General features: G+C 33.0%; 4 protein-coding genes across 4 annotated transcripts; 2 read left to right on the top strand and 2 right to left on the bottom strand.

Moving 5' to 3' along the window:
- The first annotated feature begins 88 nt into the window (after nucleotides 1-88).
- On the top strand, nucleotides 89-1,503 carry LOC140060437 (N-acylneuraminate-9-phosphatase-like). Its single transcript, XM_072106642.1, has 2 exons — nucleotides 89-240; nucleotides 657-1,503. The coding sequence occupies exons 1-2, from the start codon at nucleotides 151-153 to the stop codon at nucleotides 1,287-1,289; spliced, it is 723 nt and encodes a 240-aa protein (XP_071962743.1). The 5' UTR covers nucleotides 89-150; the 3' UTR covers nucleotides 1,290-1,503.
- LOC140060436 (dipeptidyl peptidase 3-like) lies at nucleotides 1,444-9,225 on the bottom strand. Its single transcript, XM_072106641.1, has 17 exons — nucleotides 9,135-9,225; nucleotides 8,621-8,989; nucleotides 8,209-8,298; nucleotides 7,717-7,854; nucleotides 7,016-7,090; nucleotides 6,786-6,879; nucleotides 5,774-5,886; nucleotides 5,527-5,657; nucleotides 5,220-5,278; nucleotides 4,907-5,101; nucleotides 4,540-4,646; nucleotides 4,037-4,189; nucleotides 3,763-3,887; nucleotides 3,353-3,473; nucleotides 2,865-3,044; nucleotides 2,396-2,561; nucleotides 1,444-1,834 (listed from the first exon to the last, which is right to left on the bottom strand). The coding sequence occupies exons 2-17, from the start codon at nucleotides 8,882-8,884 to the stop codon at nucleotides 1,704-1,706; spliced, it is 2,142 nt and encodes a 713-aa protein (XP_071962742.1). The 5' UTR covers nucleotides 8,885-8,989; nucleotides 9,135-9,225; the 3' UTR covers nucleotides 1,444-1,703.
- Nucleotides 9,226-9,381: 156 nt separating this feature from the next.
- Nucleotides 9,382-15,375, top strand: LOC140060365 (integral membrane protein GPR180-like). The gene is made up of 4 exons (XM_072106541.1): nucleotides 9,382-9,929; nucleotides 10,107-10,662; nucleotides 11,519-11,774; nucleotides 13,427-15,375. Exons 1-4 carry the CDS (start codon nucleotides 9,439-9,441, stop codon nucleotides 13,570-13,572), a joined length of 1,449 nt encoding a protein of 482 aa, XP_071962642.1. The 5' UTR covers nucleotides 9,382-9,438; the 3' UTR covers nucleotides 13,573-15,375.
- Nucleotides 15,376-16,429: 1,054 nt separating this feature from the next.
- On the bottom strand, nucleotides 16,430-22,588 carry LOC140060364 (beta,beta-carotene 15,15'-dioxygenase-like). Its single transcript, XM_072106540.1, has 8 exons — nucleotides 22,410-22,588; nucleotides 21,451-21,851; nucleotides 20,591-20,738; nucleotides 19,443-19,888; nucleotides 18,961-19,069; nucleotides 18,606-18,691; nucleotides 18,150-18,261; nucleotides 16,430-17,752 (listed from the first exon to the last, which is right to left on the bottom strand). Exons 1-8 carry the CDS (start codon nucleotides 22,540-22,542, stop codon nucleotides 17,598-17,600), a joined length of 1,590 nt encoding a protein of 529 aa, XP_071962641.1. The 5' UTR covers nucleotides 22,543-22,588; the 3' UTR covers nucleotides 16,430-17,597.
- Nucleotides 22,589-23,345: the final 757 nt, after the last annotated feature.

Below are 23,345 nucleotides of genomic sequence, written 5' to 3'. Positions count from 1 at the left end.
AGTTAGGGGATCAGGTCGAACTACCAGCATACTAAGAAATAAGTTCCGAAATTTACTTTATGTAAACATTGGTTCTTTTAGATTTAAAGAGTGTGATACGTGGTTGTGAGATTGTCATTATTTTTTCATGTTTATGATTGCATATTTAAAATGAATAACTTTCAAGTTAAAGCTATATTATTAGATTTAGATAACACCCTCGTTGACACAAAAGGAGCAGACACTAAAGCATATTCTAAGGTAAATAGTTGGTGGTACTGATACCTCTACTACTAGTAGTAGTACTAGGCTAGTAATAGTATAGATACTAGACTACTAAATCTATATACTGATCATCACTATATGACTAGTGTTGTGGGTTGTTTTGAACTACTGAATTAAAACTGCTCCTGTATTCTGTAATTAATAAATAAAGCAATAAACCTGTAATGTATATTATTTAGCTAAATTATTGTTGTTTCTTAAGTTACAGGCGGAAACACGAATACCGAAATTGGAGATAAAGTTGCAGTCAAAAATTGAATGAAGACATTTAAAAAGAAAAATTGAATATAATGTGTAATGATGTATTTATAATTTTAAAATCATATTCATACGCCTATTATTTTTAACCTTTCTGTAATATACAAGTAATAATACAATATATTTTATTTCAGGTTGAAAACTATATTTGCACCAACTATCAACATTTTAATTCAAAAGAAGCAATTTTAGCTTTTCAGAAGTTACTTAAGGAAAAGGAAATTGACCCCGATGGTATAAAAACACCAGATGAGTGGCGAACCGGTTTATGGCAGACAGCTCTTGGCAGTGATGTCAGTCTAGCATTAGCATCTGAAGTCTATCAACTGTGGAAGGACACAAGAATCGAGGGTATCTTTTTTACAAAAGAAATCAAATCTTTTTTGAGAGCGTTACGATTGAAATATAAATTACTACTACTAACAAACGGTGATTCTGTAATTCAGCGATCTAAGATAAAGCAATGCAATGCCAGAGACTATTTTGATGGCATGGTGATCAGCGGTGATGAACCACACGCAAAGCCGCATATTTCAATCTTTGAAAAGTCATTTAAGATGTTGTCTGTCACCTCTACCGAGTGTATAATGGTTGGAGATAGTCTAGCTACTGACATTGAAGGTGGAATCAATTCAGATTGTCTCGCAACTGTATGGATAAACCCAGGTGGTCATCCACCTGCGTCTTCTGCTCCAAAGCCTCATTACACTATTTCAAGTATACTAGAATTAACCAATGTATTAGACAAAATTGCAAACAAAAGTTAATAATACAGTATAGGTGTTTTCTCAGTGCGGTCTTAATTATTATGCACTATAAAAAGTTATACTAAAATGTTGAAGATCTTAGTTTATAAAACCAAACAATAAAAATCAAGAAATTACAGAAATCATTTTATTAAACCATACAGAGTGTTAATAAATAGTCTGGGTAAATAGAATAGCTCAAACCAATCATATGGAAAACTCCATTTAATGCTTAAGTATAACCCAATAAAAATTGGTGAGAATATCAAAAAAGAAATGGATAACTTGAATTGACATTTTTACACACAAAAAAATATATGTGTGTATTGAGACATATTTTGACTTATTTTACTACAGTATATTGTTTTTGTAATCTAAGTTCCTTTTAGGAATTGACATTCATGTCATGACAAGAGCACTTTAAGTGGGCTCTATTTAAAAATGTTGTTTGTCTTTTTGCCAGAGATCATAGACGTTGCTTTCATACGCCTCACTGAATCGGTCAATAAAAGATTCAACAATTCCTGTAGCCGTGGCTTCATATTCGCAGAGCTCCACTGAACCACCTAAAAAAGATTATGTTTACAAATATTATTATTGATTAAATTTAAATTATTATAGATATTAAATGTATTTTGGTAATTCTGACTACAGCTCTACATTATTGTTTTCATCGTAGGGTAGTAATTCATAGCGTTTAGATAATCCATTTCTAATTGGGACATATGGCCACAATAAGGTTTATCGCAAATAGTGTGAGCGATGCATGATGGGACGGAATTGGGAGCAATAGCATATAGCGTATATACATTTTTTATTATTTACTATTACTATTTCCCCCAATTCCTTCCCATCATGCATCGCTCACGCTATTTGCGATAAACCCTTGTGGTTTCTACAAAAGTAATGTGATCATTTTAGGTGGTAGGGTTGTTAGCCCAGCACAGTATGATTACCAACAGAGGCTGAGATGAGACTACCCACAGTGCTCTACTATAAAATGATGGCATATATTTTTATTCCACTAATTTATAAAATGCCAAAATCCTCAACTTGGGTCTGAGCACCGAAACCTTTATTGTTTTTATGCTATAGAAGTTTCTACACAGTCCTGACATTCAACCTACCTTCACTCAGTTTTGTGTTTACTTGCACGAACATCCTACGGGGCTGTTTTTGTAGCATCACCACTTCTCTTAAGTTTAGAAACTTTTCAGGTGTGTCGTCATTCACAGCAGAGTACTGGCCATAGTACGCTTTGGCTCCGACAAAGTCACCAGTCGATTTGTACACCTGATGTCAAAAAAATGCAATTATGATGTACACTATATATAAGCATATGTTTTGATTTAGGATGACTAAATCTGTCTACACTATCAAACTAGTTTGACAAAAAAAGTGTATCCAAAATATGGTGGTTATATCCTCAAATATGGTATTGATATGTCAATATATGGTATATGTATATATAAGTTTGATAGTGTAGACAGAGATTAACAAAATTAACTAGTATTTTAATGTGATGGAATTAGTTATTTCCTAGAGGTCATCACAAAGGTCATAAATAACCCATATGACAAAAATTACCATATTTACCTGTAAATTCCTGAGGAATGTTCCAATTGCTTCCTTGCCAACCGTTTCTATCTTGCTGCGATCTAATGTTATGATTGCATTTGGTTGCCCATCCTCATCGGTGGTCCTGGTGATAGTCACTAGCCCATGCCCAGCTTCTAGTAGAACGCGTAGAATCACATGTCGGGCTTGCATATGGGCCTAGAACACAATTAATTAGTATTTTCTAGGTTATCTTTCAAACAAGATGTCAACGTATCCTTTATACACATCCAACAGCGAGTAACTCATCAATTACAAGATGGATAAACTATTTATAATTTATCATGCTTATAAACCAAATCTCATTTGAGGCTCAGTAGGGAGTGGAGTTGAAAGAGTCATGAGTTACAACCCTAGATCAGGATTGAACCATGGACCTTAAGATTGGAAGGCAAGCACATTAACCACCAAGCTACAGCTCCACTATTAATAACATCCTTATTTGGAACAGTGGACGATGAACAAACCTGTCTCCATGTTTCGGTTTCTGGCGTGTAGAATTCCAATCCCAACAGCCCAGCTCGTACCATATTTAACCAGTTAATATACAGGATGTTGTCAGCTCCTTCACCCTCATGTCCAAATATCCTTCAAGAAGAGAGAATTCAGGAATAACAATTACTAGATTTTGGATAAATTTAATACAGCTATTACAGAAAAAATTTAAACAATGTACAGTACATGGGATCGATCTAGACAAAAACTGTGAACCACCGTGTCTTGCCTACTTCAGATAATTCTTGATAGGCTCCTCCATAAATGCCAATGGGCACTGTATGCTTACTCAATGCTACTGTACTTGGCCTACCAATCTTAATAGATTTCCTTCTACTGAGATTAAGAGTTTGTAATGTCAATTTGTTGACAATGTACTAACTTGAGAATATCTCTATTAAGACAGAGGTACAAGCCAACACATTCAGCCCTGCATTCCTCATAAGTGGAGGCCATTGTGGAGAATTTGGTATCCCATGTTTCACCTTCAAGGTACCACGTGGAAATCTGTAATCAACAAAAAGACATCACTAAATAAGGCTCATTACTGTAATTCAATAATAAAAATATTCAAGCGAAAAGGTTTAAATGTTAGAACAGCCTGCGATGTCCATTAATTACATCAGACAGAACTGTGGGAAAGAAAATGTAAATACCTTTTCTCCAGTTATCAGATTCTTGACCTCTGGGTCAAAGTTGAAAGAGCCATCTTTGTTTTTAATGAACAGCTTTCCACTGCCATGTCCAAGCAGTTCATGTAGACCAACCTGCACTTCAAAGGCTGATGCCTTGAGACTAGAAAACAGTTTCTAGAGATTTTAAAGAGAAAATAGGTTTTAGTGATTTGAAAGCAATTTCCTGATGATTCAAATACTGTATATCCTGTGGTTTAATCATACCCCCTAGAACATGAACGTGGGCCGACTTTTGGGAATGGGACTATTACCTGGGAAAACATTGGTTCAGTAAAAAATTGATTGTTATGCATTTATTGCAAAAACTCATCTGAACTGGCTAGAGAGAACCTACTATACATCCAGATCAAAAGCCAATACTGGGACTATACGTGGGGATATGCCTGTTTGTGAAATCAGTTGGATTATACCCGAGGATATACGATTAACTTGTTAGTCTGAAATAGGAACATGTATTGTATTACCTTGTCTTCTTCAGTGAGAAAAGTAATTTTATCGCCTTTGCTATGCGCTGACAGTACATTGCCAAGTGATACATTTTTAAAGCCATCATCCTGTCTAATGTCATCATCTTAAAAAAAATACAAAAACAATAATAAAATAAATCAAAAACAGACAGACAAAACTATTTTGCAAGCCTTGTCTACACTATCAAACTTTATGTGACAAAAAATGTGATGTACCCATATACAGTATGGACATGATGATGTCATATCACTACCATATTTGGGCACATAACATTTTTTTTGTCAAACTAGTTTGATAGTGTAGACAACAGTTATTTTTACATGACATTACAAGATAACATGTCTTGCTATGTTGATTACGTACAATTAGGAATGTTGATTCCTGCAGGAATACCACTGGAAGCAAACGACAACACATCCAAGGAGGTGAAGTCCGGCTTCAAGAAATGGTCCTTCTCATAATCTGCAGTCCATGGTAACAGCGACAGTAAGGTTTCTGATTGGTCGACCAAATTGGAGAACTTGGCGCTCATTGCCTTGTTGACTATTGAAACAAAGCCTTTGAAAATAGAAATTGTCTAAAATTAATTTAAAAATATTTTGTATCAAGCTCTGTCTACACTATCAGATTAAAATAGTGTTTACAATAAAATGTTTAAATTAGAAAAATTGTTTACCTTCCCATTCTCCCCTCACTCCATATGGATCACGATAGCTTTCTATAAAGCCAATATAGCTGAAAGAAGGCACATAAATAAGAGAGCTTACAGAAATAACATTGTGTACATAAATAAAACACGATCATGACTGTGCATACAAGCCTAAATCATATCAGTTTGCATCTAGTCAAAATCAAAGCTCCAAAATTGTTTTGTTACTAGATGAAAAAATATGCAATTTAAATTTTTCTACAAATTCAATAGCTCTTTGGGTTTGAGAAGGTAGGGATTGGGGGTCACTACAATATTTGAATTAAAGAATTACTTTTCTACAATTGGTCCTTTGTCTTTGATCCAGTTTCTGGAGCCTTCCTTGTGAGCGTCTATTGATCCTGTGGTGAAACTCTCTATATACCCATCAATCATTTTACTCTGATTCTCATTGGCCGCAAATTCCTTGATAAAAATTTAAGTAAGTAAATTTGGTCTCACATAACATAAAAAGAAATCATGGTTATTATATCTTTTTGCATTGTGACATTGGTTAAAATGAAAATATAGCAAATTCATACTTTTGCTTTATTCAGATTTTCTGCGACCTTTGACATCAGGTATCCATAATCACCTTGCGTTACTTTGAAGTTAATGCCATCAAATTTAAAGTCACCAAATGGTGCTCCTTCACCTGAAAAAAAAACAAATCACAGTTTATTAGACACTATTCAAGATATTGAGATTATGGGATGATATTGATAGTAAAACCTATAATAAGGGGATACCACCTTGGGTCTAAAAATGTGTCTCTTTAATAGAGGTGTCCCCTTATAGGGGTTAGTTGTAGTATTACAACATATATTTTCCCTCGTTCATGTCTTCCAAAGTGTCCCCTTAATAGGGGTTAGTTGTACTATTACCAGGGAACAGTAAATTACACTAAATTCATTCTTCCCTGGTATTACATCATATATTTCCCCTTATTCATGTCATGTAAAAGTGTCCCCTTAATGGGGGTTAGTTGTACTATTACCAGGGAACAGTAAATTACACTAAATTCACTCTTCCCTGGTATTACATCATATATTTCCCCTTATTCATGTCATGTAAAAGTGTCCCCTTAATGGGGGTTAGTTGTACTATTACCAGGGAACAGTAAATTACACTAAATTCACTCTTCCCTGGTATTACATCATATATTTCCCCTTATTCATGTCATGTAAAAGTGTCCCCTTAATAGGGGTTAGTTGTACTATTACCAGGGAACAGTAAATTACACTAAATTCATTCTTCCCTGGTATTACATCATATATTTCCCCTTATTCATGTCATGTAAAAGTGTCCCCTTAATGGGGGTTAGTTGTACTATTACCAGGGAACAGTAAATTACACTAAATTCACTCTTCCCTGGTATTACATCATATATTTCCCCTTATTCATGTCATGTAAAAGTGTCCTCTTAATGGGGGTGTCCCAAAAGAGTAGTTCTACTGTAGTTGGATTCCAATAAGTTTAGTTTAGAAAATAATAAATCTCAAACACACTCTGTCGACAGTGAGATACTGTGATGCTTCTCATATTATTACACACCTGAACTATCTGATGCTGCCAGTCTAACTTCATACTCAGGTTTCTCATCAGCTCCAATTGTTTTAAACAGACGTGTGTTGTAAGGACTAATTTTCTATGCAAAAAATTGAAAAGCATTTTTAGTAAAATAAATGAATGTATTTATCTATTGTATTTAAGTATGTAAGTACTGTAGTAGTAAGTCATAATAATATTTCATAGTGTATTGTAATATAATGTTTGTTGTGAACCTTTTCATTCAAGAATTTCTGAGCCAATTCAGCATCCTCCAAGGTACAGTTGCCAGAAAAGTAAGTTGAGATGCCCTAAAAAGATGAATAAAAACTGAATAAAACATGTTATAATAAACGGTTTGTAGTCTGGCAATAAGCTTGGGTTTTTTTTATTCAGTATATCGAATGTTAAAAAGCAAATGATTAGGATGTAGAGTATCACAAAGTACTATTATGTTGTGATTGTGACCTCTTAAAAGGGGTCATCATAAGAAATGGTTTAAACCAATCACAACAAGGTATTTACAACAAAAGGTGAAATAACCATTGTTGATTTTAGAAGCCTATTCTAATAAATGTTATATATGGGGTATAATATAAGTGAGGACCAATATGTGTTGGTTGGTTGGCCTGTATTTAGCTAACTCTGTGAGTAGGATTATTACACTGCACATGTGAGCTCATACTGTAATTGCATCAATATGACATTTAACAACAATATCATAGATTTATTCTCCAGTTAAAAACGTCTAAATTTTCAAGTTTTGTGCAATATTGTATGTGTACTCTGTATAGGAATTTTTGTTTTATAGTTTATCTGCTTTTATCCTACTAATATTTGCCAATCTTTAAGAAGAATTTCCATTATTGTTCTATTATGACAATAGACAAAAAAAAGGATTTCAGTATTCAGTCTGTTGGACTAGGCTACTGTATACCTTATCTCCTAGTCCCATCTGCTTTTGCACAGGCTCTAAAGAATACATATTATCACCACAAGCATTCCAGATTTTCTCGATAGTTGTAGAATCTTTTCCGTAAGCTGCACTCGCCCATACAATCTTCTTGAAGCTTTCCTTTAAATGAAGTTTTAATTAAAAATTTTAAGTACAATGTGTTCCATTAAGAACCTTCTTCCTCAATAGAGATATTGAGAACTAATCCAACACAGTACAGTACATCAGCATGCTATATAAATAACATAATCGTTGTCTTAGCAGAATAGTAATTCTATCACAGTAACCAATTACTGTATAAAACAATGTTTAATATTATTTCAGTATACTTTACCATACTACAGCTTCACATTTATAAAATCATTGAGAAGATATTTAAATTATTCAGCTTTATACTTCATCTTATGAAAGCAAATTGCTATATTTTCTTGCGTTCTTGTATTATTTTAATTATACTTTGACGAAATATTTTACCTTTGGTAGATTAGGTACAAACTTTGTGTCACCAAATGACTTGTAGTTGCCAAGGTTCGCGTAGAAGGCTGCAGCATATGTCATAAATGCCTGAAACAAACAAACATTTTACAAATTCTATTAATTAAAATATAGTGGGCCAGAATTACAGTTTGTAAACTCACCAAGTTCCATTTAGGTAAAAAAGACATGTTTGCATCTACAAGATACTTTTATACACATCTAATCCACTGCCAATAAGATTAAGTTTATCAATTGATCAAAAAGTATGTTAACCATGTAATTAACCCAGGACTCGCCAAAAATTTAAATTTGAGCGATTTGACTGTCACGATTTTGAAAATCGGATGTGTCCTTTTAAATAATGTCATATTTATGTAATATATTCTCGTTTGCCATCTGGAGTCCGTACCTCCCAATCTTCTGGACAGATTTTCTTAGCAGCTTCTCCAAATTCCTTAACTGGTTGTGCTCTGAACAACTTCTGAAGCAGATAGAATATGATAGGAGACTCTGGAGAACACTGAAGAAGGCATATTAACCCACCACTCCATGATGCTCTTGAAAGGAAATGCGCATATTTCTTCTCCTTGTCATTGAGGCCATTCCATGCTGATTTACAATCAAGATTCACTATGGGGGCAGAGTTCGGGATAAGGAACTGTGAATCGGTCATTTTGAGTTTCTAAACTGCACTATACTGCTGCTACTGCTGTTGGTTTGGTAGCTGTGGTGATTGATTTGATACCTTCGATCCAATTGAGACTGAGACTGTAGCCACCTGTTAACAAATTTATGCAAATTAGTTATATTATAGGCTAGCTTATCTATGATGGATGGTTGTATATTTGGCCTAAAACAAAGATAATCCAAAACTCATTAACTGAAGAAACACAGTATAGAGGTTTAACTACTACTATACTAACTTGTATTTGTAGGCATTAATTCTTGCTAGATCTGGATTGAAATGAAAGAGAAGCAGTATTCCAACCAAACAAGTCTTCCTTTCTCTAAACTTTATGCTTGAATGATTTTGCAATATCACATGGACGCTTGTTAATTCAGATCCAATAGGAACACAATCAGTAGCGGTAGTAGAATACAAAACTTTCAAGAGATACGATGTATGATTTAACTGAACTTTGACATTGTACATAATAGATTCGGCGGAGAAAGAAACAAAAACCCAACAAAACGCATCTTGTTTGAGAGAAGAAAAACTATCTAAAAATGAATTTTTCTTTAGTTTTTATAGTGGTATCTTGTAGTGCATTTCATATTGTAAGTTGTATGCATATAGTTGGGACGTGGGATAGCGGTAGTTTTTCAAGCCTGCTCGCAAAATTCAGTTTTAATCCGGTTAGCGACAGTGCGATGGACGGAGGAGGATATGTTTATGGTAACGTTACTCTTCAATATGGTTCAGCAGCAGATGACCAGCAGAGCCTAGCGAGTTTTTCTTTGATGTTGCTAGATAAAGACGCATTTCCGAAATACGATGATGTTTTATCGAGTCAAATATTTGATTCCTGCTCAGAAATTTTCGATGTATTAGTCGACCAAACAAACTATGAAATGATAAACAGGTGCAATCCGAAAAATATGGGTAAATACATTGTTGAAGTGCCTTGCCAAATTGACCAGATCTGTCCCACTGAAAGAGAAGACGATCTTGTGCAAGATTCACAATTTACATTCCAAATTTTAGATAGCAAACCAAGGTAAAACTTGTCACATTCATTTGTTTATATTTTCAAAAATGTAAATAAAAATTGTTAAATATTTTGGTACAAAAAAATGTATTTATTTTTCTTCACTTTAGTAAACTTAGTCTAGCATTATAAATTGATGATGCGCAGCACTATGTAATTTTGAAACATTTTTCTTATTTTCCACAGGTATTGGTATCTAGTTCTTCTCGCCTGTTACCCATACGACAACGAGTCTATGACAAAGAACTGCACATGGGCCCAGTCAACATCAGACGCAGTGGTTGACTACAACATCTGGCTCGTCAATGGCTACCCAAACGGCAGCTTCAACTTTAACCCCTTCACATTCCAATTCTCCTACGAGAAACAAACCATCCTTCAGATGTTCATGGTGTTTGCATTCCTCTATACAATCCTATTCCCTGCGCAGATCACAGCGCAATGTGGGCAGTCGCATCCATTGGTGAAACTCCTCACGTTGTGTCTGTTCTTGGAGTATATTGGCGTAGTGTGTTACTTCATCCATTACGTGTTGTATGCGGTGAACGGCAAGGGCTTTTCATGGTTGGAGCACATGGGCCAGTTGTTTCAAATAGTGATGCAGTGTTGTTTTATGCTTCTGCTTTTGTTGCTGGCTAAGGGCTGGACCATTACAAGAACCGACATTCATCAAAAGAAGATAGTTTTTGCCGTTTGGGGTGTTTATTCGCTCTTTTATGTGTTTCTGTACTTTTGGCAAATGGTAAGCTGATTTAATAGTTTAAATATATTTAGTATGATAAAGGCACCTAATCAAATTTATATCAAACATTCTTAATTTTAATGAATTATTTTTCAATAGTTTATCAAATTGATAATAAATTATTTTTAAAGCTTTTATTTATACCAATACATATTTTAAATATATTTTTGTAATTGCTATTTGCTAATATTTTAACCTATTATAATGACGTATAGTTTGTATACCATTGTACAGAATATCAAATATTTTATTTGAATGTATCATTTATCAACGGCCCTTAATTATCAATTCCTTCATTGGCAATAGATAAATAAATTAGTGTTATTAGCAAAATTGGAACTCTTTATAATTTAATGGATGAGTACTAATTTTAAATTTATTTTACAATTTATTTTTTGTAGAAAACCAAATGCTTTTTGTTATCATCAATTGATAATTCACATTATAATATTAATATAGATGAATCTTTAATCATATTAATCATTTTTTTAATTTTGATATCAATAATGTAATTATGTTTCTTTAAGATTACTTTATCCCAGGGCTTTAAAATAATTTAGATTATGTATGCAAACTCATTAATTGTATTTATTTGAATAATGATGGTAAAGTAACCGTATTGTATTGAACGTATGATATCATATTGGATTTGTTTATGGATCATAGCAACTGCCTAAAAACTCATGTAAATGAGTTGTTATATTAACATCAATTTATCAATTTATTTTTACCCTCTTCACACATTGCAGTGCATACAGTACTGTAGTTCCCAGAGTTCCCTCTGCTCTGAGCAAGTCTCCCTAGGCTGTTCCATGTCTGGTTAATAAGATTCATTTCTATAAATTTCATTTAATAGTTGATGATCAGTTTTGTGTCCGATACCACCGAATACCAGTCACTTGCTGGTGGCATTGTTCTAGCCCTCCGACTCATCATTCTCATCTGGTTCGTGTATGAGCTTCACACCACCAGGCTTCAGGAGAGTGCTGAGCCAAAGCTTAAGTTTTACAAGTACTTTGGCATTGGTTACTTTGTGTGGTTTATTCATCTACCAATACTTGTGATAATCGCTGCTATGATCTCACCACAGTATAGACTGAAGGCTATAACTGGTATGTTGTCAATAGCTATAAGAGTGAAGTATTCTGTAACAATCAAAGATTACAAAAACTGAAACTTGCTTATGACAGAATATCTATTGTTGGATAGTAGTTTCAAAACAAGTTTTTAGATTTAAAAGAATAAAATTCTTTTATAATTTAACAATTAAAAAAACAGTAATCAAAGAAAACAAAACCATTATTGTTTGAAATAAATATAATACAATCATACTGTATTAGGAAAAGTTCATGTTTATTGGGTACAACTATTGTAACATACATGACTAGCTAAAACTGGCAAATAAATTCACAATTCTTTTAAAAAGAAAGGTTATGTAATAACATAATTATTACATAATATTATAATAATTTCATATAATGAAACTCTGGCATACTAGTGAGCCTCTTGGGAGTGATAGTGCATGATAAAGTTGCAGCCAGAGATTTAAAGCAGATGTATTTATCTTGAGCTCTGTCTACACTATCAAACTAGTTTGACAAAAATAGTGTGATGTGCCCAAATATGGTAGTGATATGCTTAAATATGGTAGTGATATGACATCATCATGTCCATATATGGGCACATCTTATAATGTTTGATGGTGTAAACAGGGCTTTAAATGATTGCTTGGTTACAAGTACTGTTCAAAGCAATATTTTCCCTTGCTTATTATAATCAAAGACTTTATTCAGGAAGATGCTTAATAATGCACAGAAACAGTCGTTAATGTACATGTCCTATTTGATTCATATTAACGTTTATCAAATTTCCTGTCTATGTTTGTCTGAAATGAATTTGTCATCCAGGTTTATATTATATGTAGGCTTTCATTTCACTACATTATTTTATACAGTTGGTGAATCCAATATTGGTCATCATCCATATATTAAACCATCTGCATATAAAGTTAAATACCTAATAGTTATATAAATCTTTATATAATAAAAAAAAAATAATATTGTGTATATTGGATATATTGTACTGTATATTATTATGATTCCATAGTCATTTTTTAACTGAAGGATGCCTGATCTGTCTACACTATCAAACTAGTTTGACAAAAAAAGTGTTATGTGCCCAAATATGGTAGTGATATGTTCAAAGATGGTAGTGATATGCCCAAAGATGGTAGTGATATGACATCATCATGTCCATATGGGCACATTACATCATTAGTTTGATAGTGTAGACAGAGCTTTAGCCCTGATGATAGAATAGTGTTTTCTGAAAGTTTGACATTTTCTTTCTGGCTGTTGCTTATTTCCATTTGGATCAGCCATTGATTTTTCCATAAATAACCTTTAGCATTATGATTATTTAAATAATAATAATATCCTGGATTTATATAGCGCCTAACGTTGTGAAACCTCTAAGCGCTGTACATAAACTAATACGAAAATAAGTGAATTCCAACCATATTATGTTTTTGTATGAAGGTGGCATATTCAGAATTTTTAAACAGGGAAGCTCTAAACATATACAGTACCAGTAATATTAATAGTAAAAATAGATATCAAATATGTTATTGTTATTTTAGCTGTCAAAGGGGAGCATGTGCCTCTATTGCTACAGTACAGTACCTCCCTGAATCTTTCCAGATCCCTGTGATCTCCATAAATAATACAGTACAATTAGTTATCTTTTATTAAATTCTATGTTTCAGGTATGACCTTGTCTGGAGACCTACTATCAATCTCTGCAATGGTGTACCTGCTATGGCCATCACGCAATCCAACATACTTTAAACTCGTGGTAGATGAGCGGAAGGTACTTCTCCAAAAATATGGCTACGCCTATAACACCATCTAGGGTAATGCTCCTAACCGGTGATTTTATTGATAATCTTGATACAGATAGCTTTTGATTTGGTGATGTTGACAGGATGGAGGATGAAGAGAAGTGTGTCCACATGAGCAAAAATTAAAGGAGTTGATTAGCTCATACTTGGTATTGGGTCAATGGCTTGGCTAAACCTTGATGGTTTTGTTGTCATTACTATACACCAAAAGCTTTCTACTCTACCTTAACCTTAGGACCTAGTCCCTTCTCTACCTTGATAGAATATACTATATATTTCTGAATATGAAATATTATATCTTGATACAAGTTACTCGTTACTCTACATATATAATATAAACTAGAACTTAGTAGTTAAGTATCAGCTCTGTTTGTTTAAATTGGTTGGCAAACATCTGCTGTTCAGCCAGTGATGTAAAGGCTATGAGCACTCACTGGCTAAAACCAGGGGCCCTGGAGCTTTAGGGGTCCCTGTGCAGTGTGCAGAGGAAAAAACCACGCATTAAAATATTTCCAAAAAAAACAGGGGCCTCCAGATTCTGTGTTATGTACAATATACATATAGAGCATTGACCATTGTTATGAGAGGTTTTCAGTGAGGCTTTTTTTTTTATAGTAACATTTATTTTAATGAAATGATCAATCAATCCTCTGCATACAGTAACACTTGATTCATGGATAATTGGCTGCACTGTAATAATCATGATATTCTCTACTTAATAACAACGGTGCCACAATGTTTTTTATTCATTTTTAATGACTTTTTAATTAATTTATTGTACTGTATAGTTAGGTGCTGTAAGAAGAGAAAGTGTTTAGTAGTAATCTATCTCTCAGTTGTAATTATTATAATGTATTTAAATAATGTGATCTTATTGAACTGAGGTGCTGAGTAACGAAAGAGAATTGAGCTAGCTTATCATAGCCTGGTGCTATCCTGAAACGACTGTTGTGATTGGTGCATGTTGAAGTAATTCTAGAAGTATGTATAAAGAATCATATAATTCTACCAGCTGCTGATAAAATTATAGTAAGATAGCTTAGCATTAAACATGTATGAAATATGGTATAGTAATAATAGTAATTGTTATCATTATTATTAACAATATTTTGTTAATATAATTTGAGTATATCCCACCTCTAATTATTTCCAAATTGTTTAGGCCCTTAATAACTCCAACATAGCACTTGCTTACATATAAACATTCTGTGCATTGGTTTCTGAGCATGTGCAGAATGCGGTAGCTGCGTATTCATTACAGGACCATTTTATCTTGATTTGGTTTGGTTGTAATTTTTGTGTTCGATTGTCTTTAAATATTTTTTTTTAAGATGTGTTTTGTTTGTATTACTGTACATATTTTTACAAATATCATAGTTCTGTACTTATTTTTTAATATACCATAGTTCTGTACTTATTTTTTAATATACCATAGTTCTGTACTTATTTTTTAATTTTATAAATTATGATTTGTTTAAAATTTGATTTGGCAATTTTTATTTATATTAAGAAATTGTATATTTAATGATAGTTTAATTGTGTTCAGTACTGTATATGTAACATTTTAGGTTTTTTTTAAAGATAAAATTGAAGATATAACACATGTTAACCTTAATATTTGGTTCCCACTAGGATGCAACGCAAGGACGTAGAAGCAACACAAGTAATTTGACCAATCACAAGCGATGGATTATCCAAACTGTCGCTTGTCTTTGGTCAATTTCCTTGCGTTGCACCTACATCTTAACTTTAGTATCATTTGATTGATATAGCCATATTATTAAACATTCCTAAAGTCTGTTCTTTGGCAAAATTTATTTATTACAAATTACAGTAATATACCACTTTCACATAGCCTAGGTTAATTTTGTAATGGCATGTTCCTGCCCCGGTGTGTGGTTTAATTCAGAATCTCCACCTTCTGAGTGTACAGCTATACTAGTTATATATGTTATTCAGTGCAATATAATAATATACAAAGTAGTGTTAATTATACTGTAACAAGTTATTCACTAAATTAGCCAATCTTAATAAATCTCTGTCTACACTATCAACTAGTTTGACAAAAAAAGTGCCCAAATATGGTAGTGATATACCCAAATATGGTAGTTATATACCCAAATATGGTAGTTATATACCCAAATACGGTAGTTATATACCCAAATACGGTAGTTATATACCCAAATATGGTCGTGATATGATGTCATCATGTCCATATATGGGCACATCACATAAAGTTTGATAGTGTAGACACAGCTTTAGCAATGTAGTTCATTAGCATAGCATAGATTTCTTAAAATGTGTAGAACAATTTATAGCTAAAATCACAAATATATCGCTAAAATTACTAATTTATCATTGTATTATTTTTGTGTACTATTGCACTTTAACTGGTTCATTTTTATTAGCCATGCATGATACAAGAACATCTAGAAATTAGCATAAATGGGAAAACATTATAGTGTAAAAATGTAAACATCATAAGGTGTTATATTACATTTATATGTTGTATATATTATTTAATTACCAGTATACGAATGAACCTTGTTGAAAGTAAAAACACATTGTTATTTACAGTGTAATTGATTATGGAGAAAGCATGCAAATGTTAAATAATAGTCTCGATCTCGCAATTCTAGTTTCATATATCTTAGTTTAGGTAATAGAAATAGTTTCAGATTACACTATTTGCAGTAGTTACATTTTATGCAAAGTTAAATAATGGTAGGGATCTTCTCCAAAATTACATATAGATATAAAAAAAAATATTTATGTCTACTTAATTGTGCAATTAGAATAAATGTACTACAAACATTCAAACCACGAATGGTTACAATTGTGAAATTGTGTTAGAATAGAATTATTATTATTACATTATAATAAGAAATAATAAAAATAAGTCATAAAATGCTTTTCTTTTTGTGGAGCTATTCAATTTGTGACTGATAAGAATTTTATAAGGAGAGATTTAGGATTAATGGGAATTATTTGCATAAATCTTACATCCTGGTCTCACCAATTATTGATACTTAAAATTGATGTTAAGTCCAATTGACCTAGTATTTTAAAAATCCCATACAGCCTACTGTGTAGAATTTCTAACATATACAGTACTTGATGTTTTTAAAGTTCAATCAAAGAAATTCAAATTAAAGTACAACTAGTTTGACAAAAAAAGTTTGATGTGCTCAAATATGGTAGTGATATGACACCATAATGTCCATATATGGGCACATCACATTTTTTTGTCACATAAAGATTGATAGTGTAGACAGAGCTTTAGTATAACATTATTAAACATCTTCATTCAATTTATTAAAATCTTTCTAAACAACATGCATCAGGTAAAATACCTTTTAAATCTACAGTCTCTTTATTTAAATTTAATCTCTCAAATAAACAACAAACGAAATACCAACACTTCAAAACAAGTGTTAAAATAAATATTTATAAATAATTATGTAATATATTTTAATACAATCTGTGAGGGCGTGTGGCACAGTGTGTTGGACGTTGGACTACTGATCGTGAGACCGAGGTTCGAATCCAACTCTCGTCGCATTGCTTGTATCCCTAGTCAATATACTTTACTTACGTTTGCCTCTCACCACCAAGGTGTATAAATGGGTACCCGGTTAGATCAAGACACAACTTTGCACCGATTACTAGCTGCATTATGGGAGTTTCCATACGTGTTTGATCCAAAATGACTGGGGTAATAATTTCAGTAGCGCAGTGAGCGTCTTTCTTAGACGGATACATGCGCTTTACAAATTTCCATTATTATTATTATTATTATTATTATTATTATGTGACCCTATATTGTCCAATCAAGCAAGATTTTAATTGAGTGTTATACAATATACATGATCTAATTGGTCACTTTATACTAAGTACATTCAAGCCCAAGTAAGCAGCGGGTACTACATTCTCAATGAACTTAGTATAAAGTACAAATCAGAGTAGGGCAAACATCTGACCAATTACTCAACACCCTTTCGCAAACATGCATTATCTACTTTCAATGACAATAGACTTAGAATTTTGATACAAATCGGCCATGTAAACTATAAGCCCATCCTTCAACTGGTACCACTGCTCTGCATTCCTCTTTAAAAGTCTTCGCATTGAGGACAAGCAGAAATGGACGCTTTCCTTCTCGGCAATCTAGAACAGTTGACAAGACCACTCCTGGAATATTAATATAACATTTTAATATAATAAGTACAAATATTCTGGGCATGGTGATCAAAGATATTGAGCCTTCCTCCTCAGAAACAATCTTAAAAAGCCCTTTGTGCAGAGGCTCCCTATCATTGCTATCTGTTCCCCGTTTCTGGACTAAAACTTACGATGGACGCTCCTTTTCTTTTGTTGCACCCTCTCTTTGGATCAAACTCCCTCCTTTTGTAAAACTTTCACCTACTTTTGACTCATTAAGATTAATTAAAAAACTCATTTATTTAGCAAATTTCAGGACACAATGCGTCTTTGATCATGATTGGAATTGGTACTATATAATGTTTGATTGTTATTGTTATGGTAATCAGGATAAGATAAATACAGAAATATTTTAGGCGGAACATACCATCATCTTCTTCTTTTGCTTTTGGGTTTGCAACAAACACTGGTTCAGACGCATGGCATCCTTCTTCGAACCACCTCACAGATGTTTTATTTTCAACATCAACTTTCAGTAACTATAAAAAGAAAAGATTAACATATATAGGATACTTAGTGGCGTAACAGCTTTGAGCACTCACTGACTAGACCCAGGGGCCCTGGAGCTTATGAGCAGTGACCAGGGAAAAAAACAAGCATTAAAATATGTTGTAAAAAGGTTAAAAACACCCGGACTCCAGCAGCGTTGGAGGGCCACTTAGGGTTCCTAAACCGGAGGTCTCAGGCCTCTGCATTACACCACTGAGGATACTGAACAGTGAATAAGGGTGTCTCATCGATAATAGAAGTCTGTTCTATGGAGTTTTATAGGTGTGTGTTTGATAGATCATAAGGGGGGGGGGGGGGGGGGCATCGTTCTTACCTCTTTGAATCCGGCACTAACTCCATAAAAGTATTTGTAAGGTTTGCCATTGTATTCTTTGTAGTTCATTTGCGGAAGTTCAATGCCTAGAGTATGAAAGACAAATTTGAATAACAACAAAACATTGACACACAAAATGATTTTAAACTTGAGAGATTATATACACTGTGTGAATTTAATACCTGTATTTATTTATAAGAGTGATTAACTGTACATTAAGCATCATCTTAAAATTTTAAAGCGATATAGAAATGGTGAAAGTTAAATAAATAAACACTGTTGTGTTGTTTTAGCATTTATGCATCATAATAAAAGATGATTAATCTAAAAATGTTTACAGCATTATTCCACTTACGAACATCCATTAAAACCTCTGAGTGACAATGGACCATTCCATCGTCTTGAACAACAGCACGACAGGACGTACCAGCAGGAAGAGTTAATTCACCATTTGTCGCAGAATCCTACAAAAAAGTAAAAACAATGACTTTTTGACTATGTGTGGAAAGCCTCTCTTTTGTTTATAACATTATGGTATTATCTTATTTTACGTTGTCTCGTCCCCGGTATGCATTCAATTGTTTGAAGGCAAAATTAATGGTATGATCCAAGTTAAATTAATATTTTATTTTGTGGTTGAATTTTTTGTTTTATTTGTAAAAATGAATGAATATGTTTTCTTAAGTGGTTGAAATCAATCAGTCTCTTAATGTAATATTATGATTTTGTTCTTTTATTATTTTCTTTAGTAATGATTTTTTTTTTTTCAATAAAGAGTAAAGATACAAATCTAAATAAAAAACCTGAAAAATATAATATATGAAACAATTAGCAAACCTTTTCTACTTTAAGGGGCAAAACAAATCGCCTTGGAGTTGCATATATTTCATTTAAATCATCCTTTCGAATATTCTCAAGGAATAGTTTATGAAAAATATCGATGTTATCATAATGTAGAAGGTCCATGAAGATGTGACCATCCTTCTCAAACGCATTAACATGATGAAATGAAAACATGGCGTCTGCTTTGTGCTTGACAACAGTTTCACCCGTCTTCTTGTCGATAATGTTGATATACGTTGGCTTGGCCTGGTCAAAGGACAATGTGTTGAAGAACGTTTTTCCCGTAAATTGTGAAATGATTAAGGATAGGACGTCGACGATAAACGGGTATTCCATCAGGATGATGTAATTTTCAGTCATTCCAAAGCTGTGGTAATATGATGGGTTTCGTCCTGATGATGATGGTATGGTGCTAACCACTGACGCAGTTGGCCCTGATTCTAGTGACACAAACAAAAACAAAATAGTTTAAAGATACATTGTTCCCAAAAAACATGAACAATGTAGATTAATAAAATCAGACCTGAAAGACCATTTTGTAGTTTTAATCAAGTTATTCACTTCTGTAGAAGAAAAATGAACAAAAATAATGGTTTCACTTATAAAGAGACAAAACAAACTTTATAAATTTACATTTTTTTCAGGTAAATATTTTTTTTATTATCCAATTTTTAGTTAAGGTTGATGTGTGGCATTAAATGGCATATTCAACAAAATTCAGGGGGACAATATACTGTAGTTTAAAATGATATGCTCCATAAGAACTGGAAATTCACAAGTCAGTTAAACAGTTGTGTCAAAAGTTTTTACCTACCGTAGATAGGACAAATTGTTTAGATGACTCTCAATCATATAACAGATATAATATTAATGCAAATATAACCAAGTAAATTGGATTTATAAACATTTTTATTACATGAAATTATCTCAAATTTTATAATTTACTCCATGCAGGTAAATTTAATATATTTTAACACCAGGTCAGGTCAAAAACTCATTTATATTGTATGAAATTGCCTGAAACGTTACGATTCTACCTCATTTTAGTAAATTTCATATATTACTATTTCAATTTAATTTTTAGGTCTTGAGACTTGCTCATTAGTTTTTAAAAAAATGCTCATTTTGAGCAAGTATGAAACCTTTCTTTTGAGCATCAAAGCGGACGATCTTATAGCAACTTCTTCCAGAGAATGCTGTTCCAAGGTTGTAGACAGTCCCGTCAGATTCAACATGTGGATGCGCTGTCTGCGTATTCACAGCTATGTTATTTCTGCGAAAAATATTTACCTGTGAAAAATATAAAATAGATGATAATCTAAAAATAATTTATCAAATCATGAACTAGCAAAAAAAATTATTATAATATGACTGAGTATATCAGTATCTGAATAATACAAATACATTTCTTCATCAAATCACAAATAAAATAATAGTATGTACAATGATTCAAGAAAATGATAAAATGGGGTTTCAAACTAGGGTGCAATTAAAAAAGAATGAGATTACATCAGCTTACAATAAACAATAAAAAGTACAAATTTCAACATCAAATACAAAATTCTTAAGAATTATAAAAATAAGTTTAGACAATGTTTGAATAATCCAACTACATTTTTAGGGGGTGGGATTCAGGATTTCTGAGAGAAATTAATTGCATTGAATTTTAATCATATTTAATATCTACTATTTGTTATAATAGAGGGTGACCCTAAACAGCAATAATATGCTGACAATCAAGGGGCCCTCATATAAAAAAATCATATATAAAAATAGAACTATACAAAAACAATATACTCCGTATAGAGTATTATAAAACTCAGTGGCGTAACGGCTATGAGCGCTCAGGGGGCCCATGAGCAGTGCTTAGAGGAAAAAACAGGCATTCAAATATGACGAAAAGGTTCAAACGCCCAGCCTTGGAACTTGGAGGGGTTACCTAACCAGGGGCTTCATGTCTCTGCGTTACGCCACTGATAAAACTATTGCTCTGTTAAGTTACCTTCTCTGTATTTGTCATTGAATCTAAATCAATTTTGCACAAGTTCTGCGTTTCTGAAGACGCATATAGTTCATCAGCAATAGGAATAATATTCACATTTCCGTTGTCTGTCAGCTCAGGAACCGAAAACTTTGACATGAAACGATGGAAAATACTCTTGCATGGATCTGGGTAGGATGCGGTACCAAATTGTGACACAACGATGCGATTCTGTTTGAAAGATTGTCTGTAAGTCTCACTATTCAAAAAATGACTTTGATACTTAACGCTGCCATCTTTGATTGTGAATCGTAACAACATTGCAAATCCATCAAAGAAGTGGTTCATTTTTTGGCCGCCAACCTCGAATATGGCTGGACCAGTTCGAAGCAATTCCCCACTAAGCCATTGTGGTAACGCTCCTAACATATATAGAGAGAGATAACATCCTAAATTAATAATGTCAGATAATTTAATAAAATAAAACAATGTTGATGAGTTGTTTAGGAGATTTGATTTGGATCAGTGCTAGTATCAGACAATAATAAAATAGGCATCTAACTGTATGCAAATTATTTACTTTCGTTGTTGGCTACTCAGATAAGAAAATAATGTACAAATCATCTTATTATTATGATTACTAAATACTACAGGCCTAATTTGAACTACTATGAAAGGTAGCCCACATAGGGCCGGTCAACTTTGCGACATTGGGAATTCCTCCAGCACAGTCTCCATCGTCACATCTACAGAGAGGCCTATTGCACTGTGTGATGCACCTCCTTTCCCCCACATTTATTGCGTTGGCTACTCAGATAAGAAAATAATGAACAAATCATCTTATTATTATGATTACTAAATACTACAGGCCTAATAACTACTACTGTAGTGTAAAGGTCGACTGTTGCGACATGGGGAATTTCCCATGTTTGTATACATTCCCAGCCTGTCATCACACGGTTTGCTGAGTTGAGTCTTACCTTCGATTACAGCCTCTGTTGGGGTTGGATTATCTTTCAAATAAGTCTTTGTTAACATTTCATTAATAGAAGTCGACATGATGCTTGCTATGCCTAATCTACGAAAAAATAGCCCACTGTTACGAAGCAACATCCTGCGAATGATCCGGATTTCCAAAAAGATTAGGCTTGGCAAACTAAATTACTGTGTACTCCTGGGTTATTCGATTATGATGTAGGGAGTTATTAATAAATGCTTGAACATTGTCATGTCACGAGGAAGTCGACGATAAAATTAATGACCAATAATAGTGCAAGATAATTTCAAAAAATAAAAAATAGTTTCAAAATGCATAAATTACATAGATTGTTTATAAAAATCTGGAGAGGGGCATAGTATAGCTCCATAGGCCTGTGCTCAGCAAATTCGGACGTTAATATTGTGATATTAATAATCTATTAACCAGGCATTAGATATTTTACAGATGCTACACTGACCATATCCGATATTGTGATATGATATAAATAATAATATTAAAGAGTCAGCCTAAAATATGAGCCGTGCTCAGTCAAATTATGACAAACGTTAAATCCAAGTGTGACAATTTTGTCTCAGCCATAATGAAAGAAAAGGAAAACACCTAATACGTTATTTTGTAGGCCTATAGTTACTGATTTATTATACCAATTTTAAAAGCTATATATAATTATTTTATATTTACAATTTATTATTAATCTATAAATGTATACAAAATATACAGAAAGCTAGTTAGTTGTTATTGAGACATATTCATTACAGCCAAAAAAAAATAATTATGTACGAGGACGACACACAATGATAGCTGTCAGTTTAAAAAAATGACTACGCCATTGAGCTCCAAAGAAAAGAACTACATTCTGTATTAATGTTATATGGCCGGTTGTGTGATACCAAAACGGTTCAAAATGCCCGGATAG

The sequence above is a fragment of the Antedon mediterranea genome, chromosome 10 (genome assembly GCF_964355755.1).
Source record: "Antedon mediterranea chromosome 10, ecAntMedi1.1, whole genome shotgun sequence".
In the NCBI taxonomy this organism is placed as follows: Eukaryota; Metazoa; Echinodermata; class Crinoidea; order Comatulida; family Antedonidae; genus Antedon; species Antedon mediterranea.
Note: the sequence above shows the minus strand (reverse complement) of the source record. Positions and strands in the feature narration are given on the sequence as shown.

Excerpts from the sequence above, each read along its gene's own strand:
- LOC140060437 (XM_072106642.1), top strand. The coding sequence starts at position 151 with ATGAATAACTTTCAAGTTAAAGCTATATTATTAGATTTAGATAACACC. Across the intron at positions 241-656 it reads ACACTAAAGCATATTCTAAG|GTTGAAAACTATATTTGCAC; the intron begins GTAAATAGTTGG and ends ATTTTATTTCAG.
- LOC140060436 (XM_072106641.1), bottom strand. The coding sequence starts at position 8,884 with ATGACCGATTCACAGTTCCTTATCCCGAACTCTGCCCCCATAGTGAAT. Across the intron at positions 4,190-4,539 it reads TTCTCACTGAAGAAGACAAG|AAACTGTTTTCTAGTCTCAA; the intron begins GTAATACAATAC and ends TAAAATCTCTAG. Across the intron at positions 3,474-3,762 it reads CTTAATAGAGATATTCTCAA|GATATTTGGACATGAGGGTG; the intron begins GTTAGTACATTG and ends CTCTTCTTGAAG.
- LOC140060365 (XM_072106541.1), top strand. The coding sequence starts at position 9,439 with ATGAATTTTTCTTTAGTTTTTATAGTGGTATCTTGTAGTGCATTTCAT. Across the intron at positions 9,930-10,106 it reads ATTTTAGATAGCAAACCAAG|GTATTGGTATCTAGTTCTTC; the intron begins GTAAAACTTGTC and ends TATTTTCCACAG. Across the intron at positions 10,663-11,518 it reads TTCTGTACTTTTGGCAAATG|TTGATGATCAGTTTTGTGTC; the intron begins GTAAGCTGATTT and ends TTCATTTAATAG.
- LOC140060364 (XM_072106540.1), bottom strand. The coding sequence starts at position 22,542 with ATGTTGCTTCGTAACAGTGGGCTATTTTTTCGTAGATTAGGCATAGCA. Across the intron at positions 18,692-18,960 it reads AGAGGTTTTAATGGATGTTC|GCATTGAACTTCCGCAAATG; the intron begins GTAAGTGGAATA and ends TTCATACTCTAG. Across the intron at positions 17,753-18,149 it reads AGCAAAAGAAGAAGATGATG|GAGTGGTCTTGTCAACTGTT; the intron begins GTATGTTCCGCC and ends TTAATATTCCAG.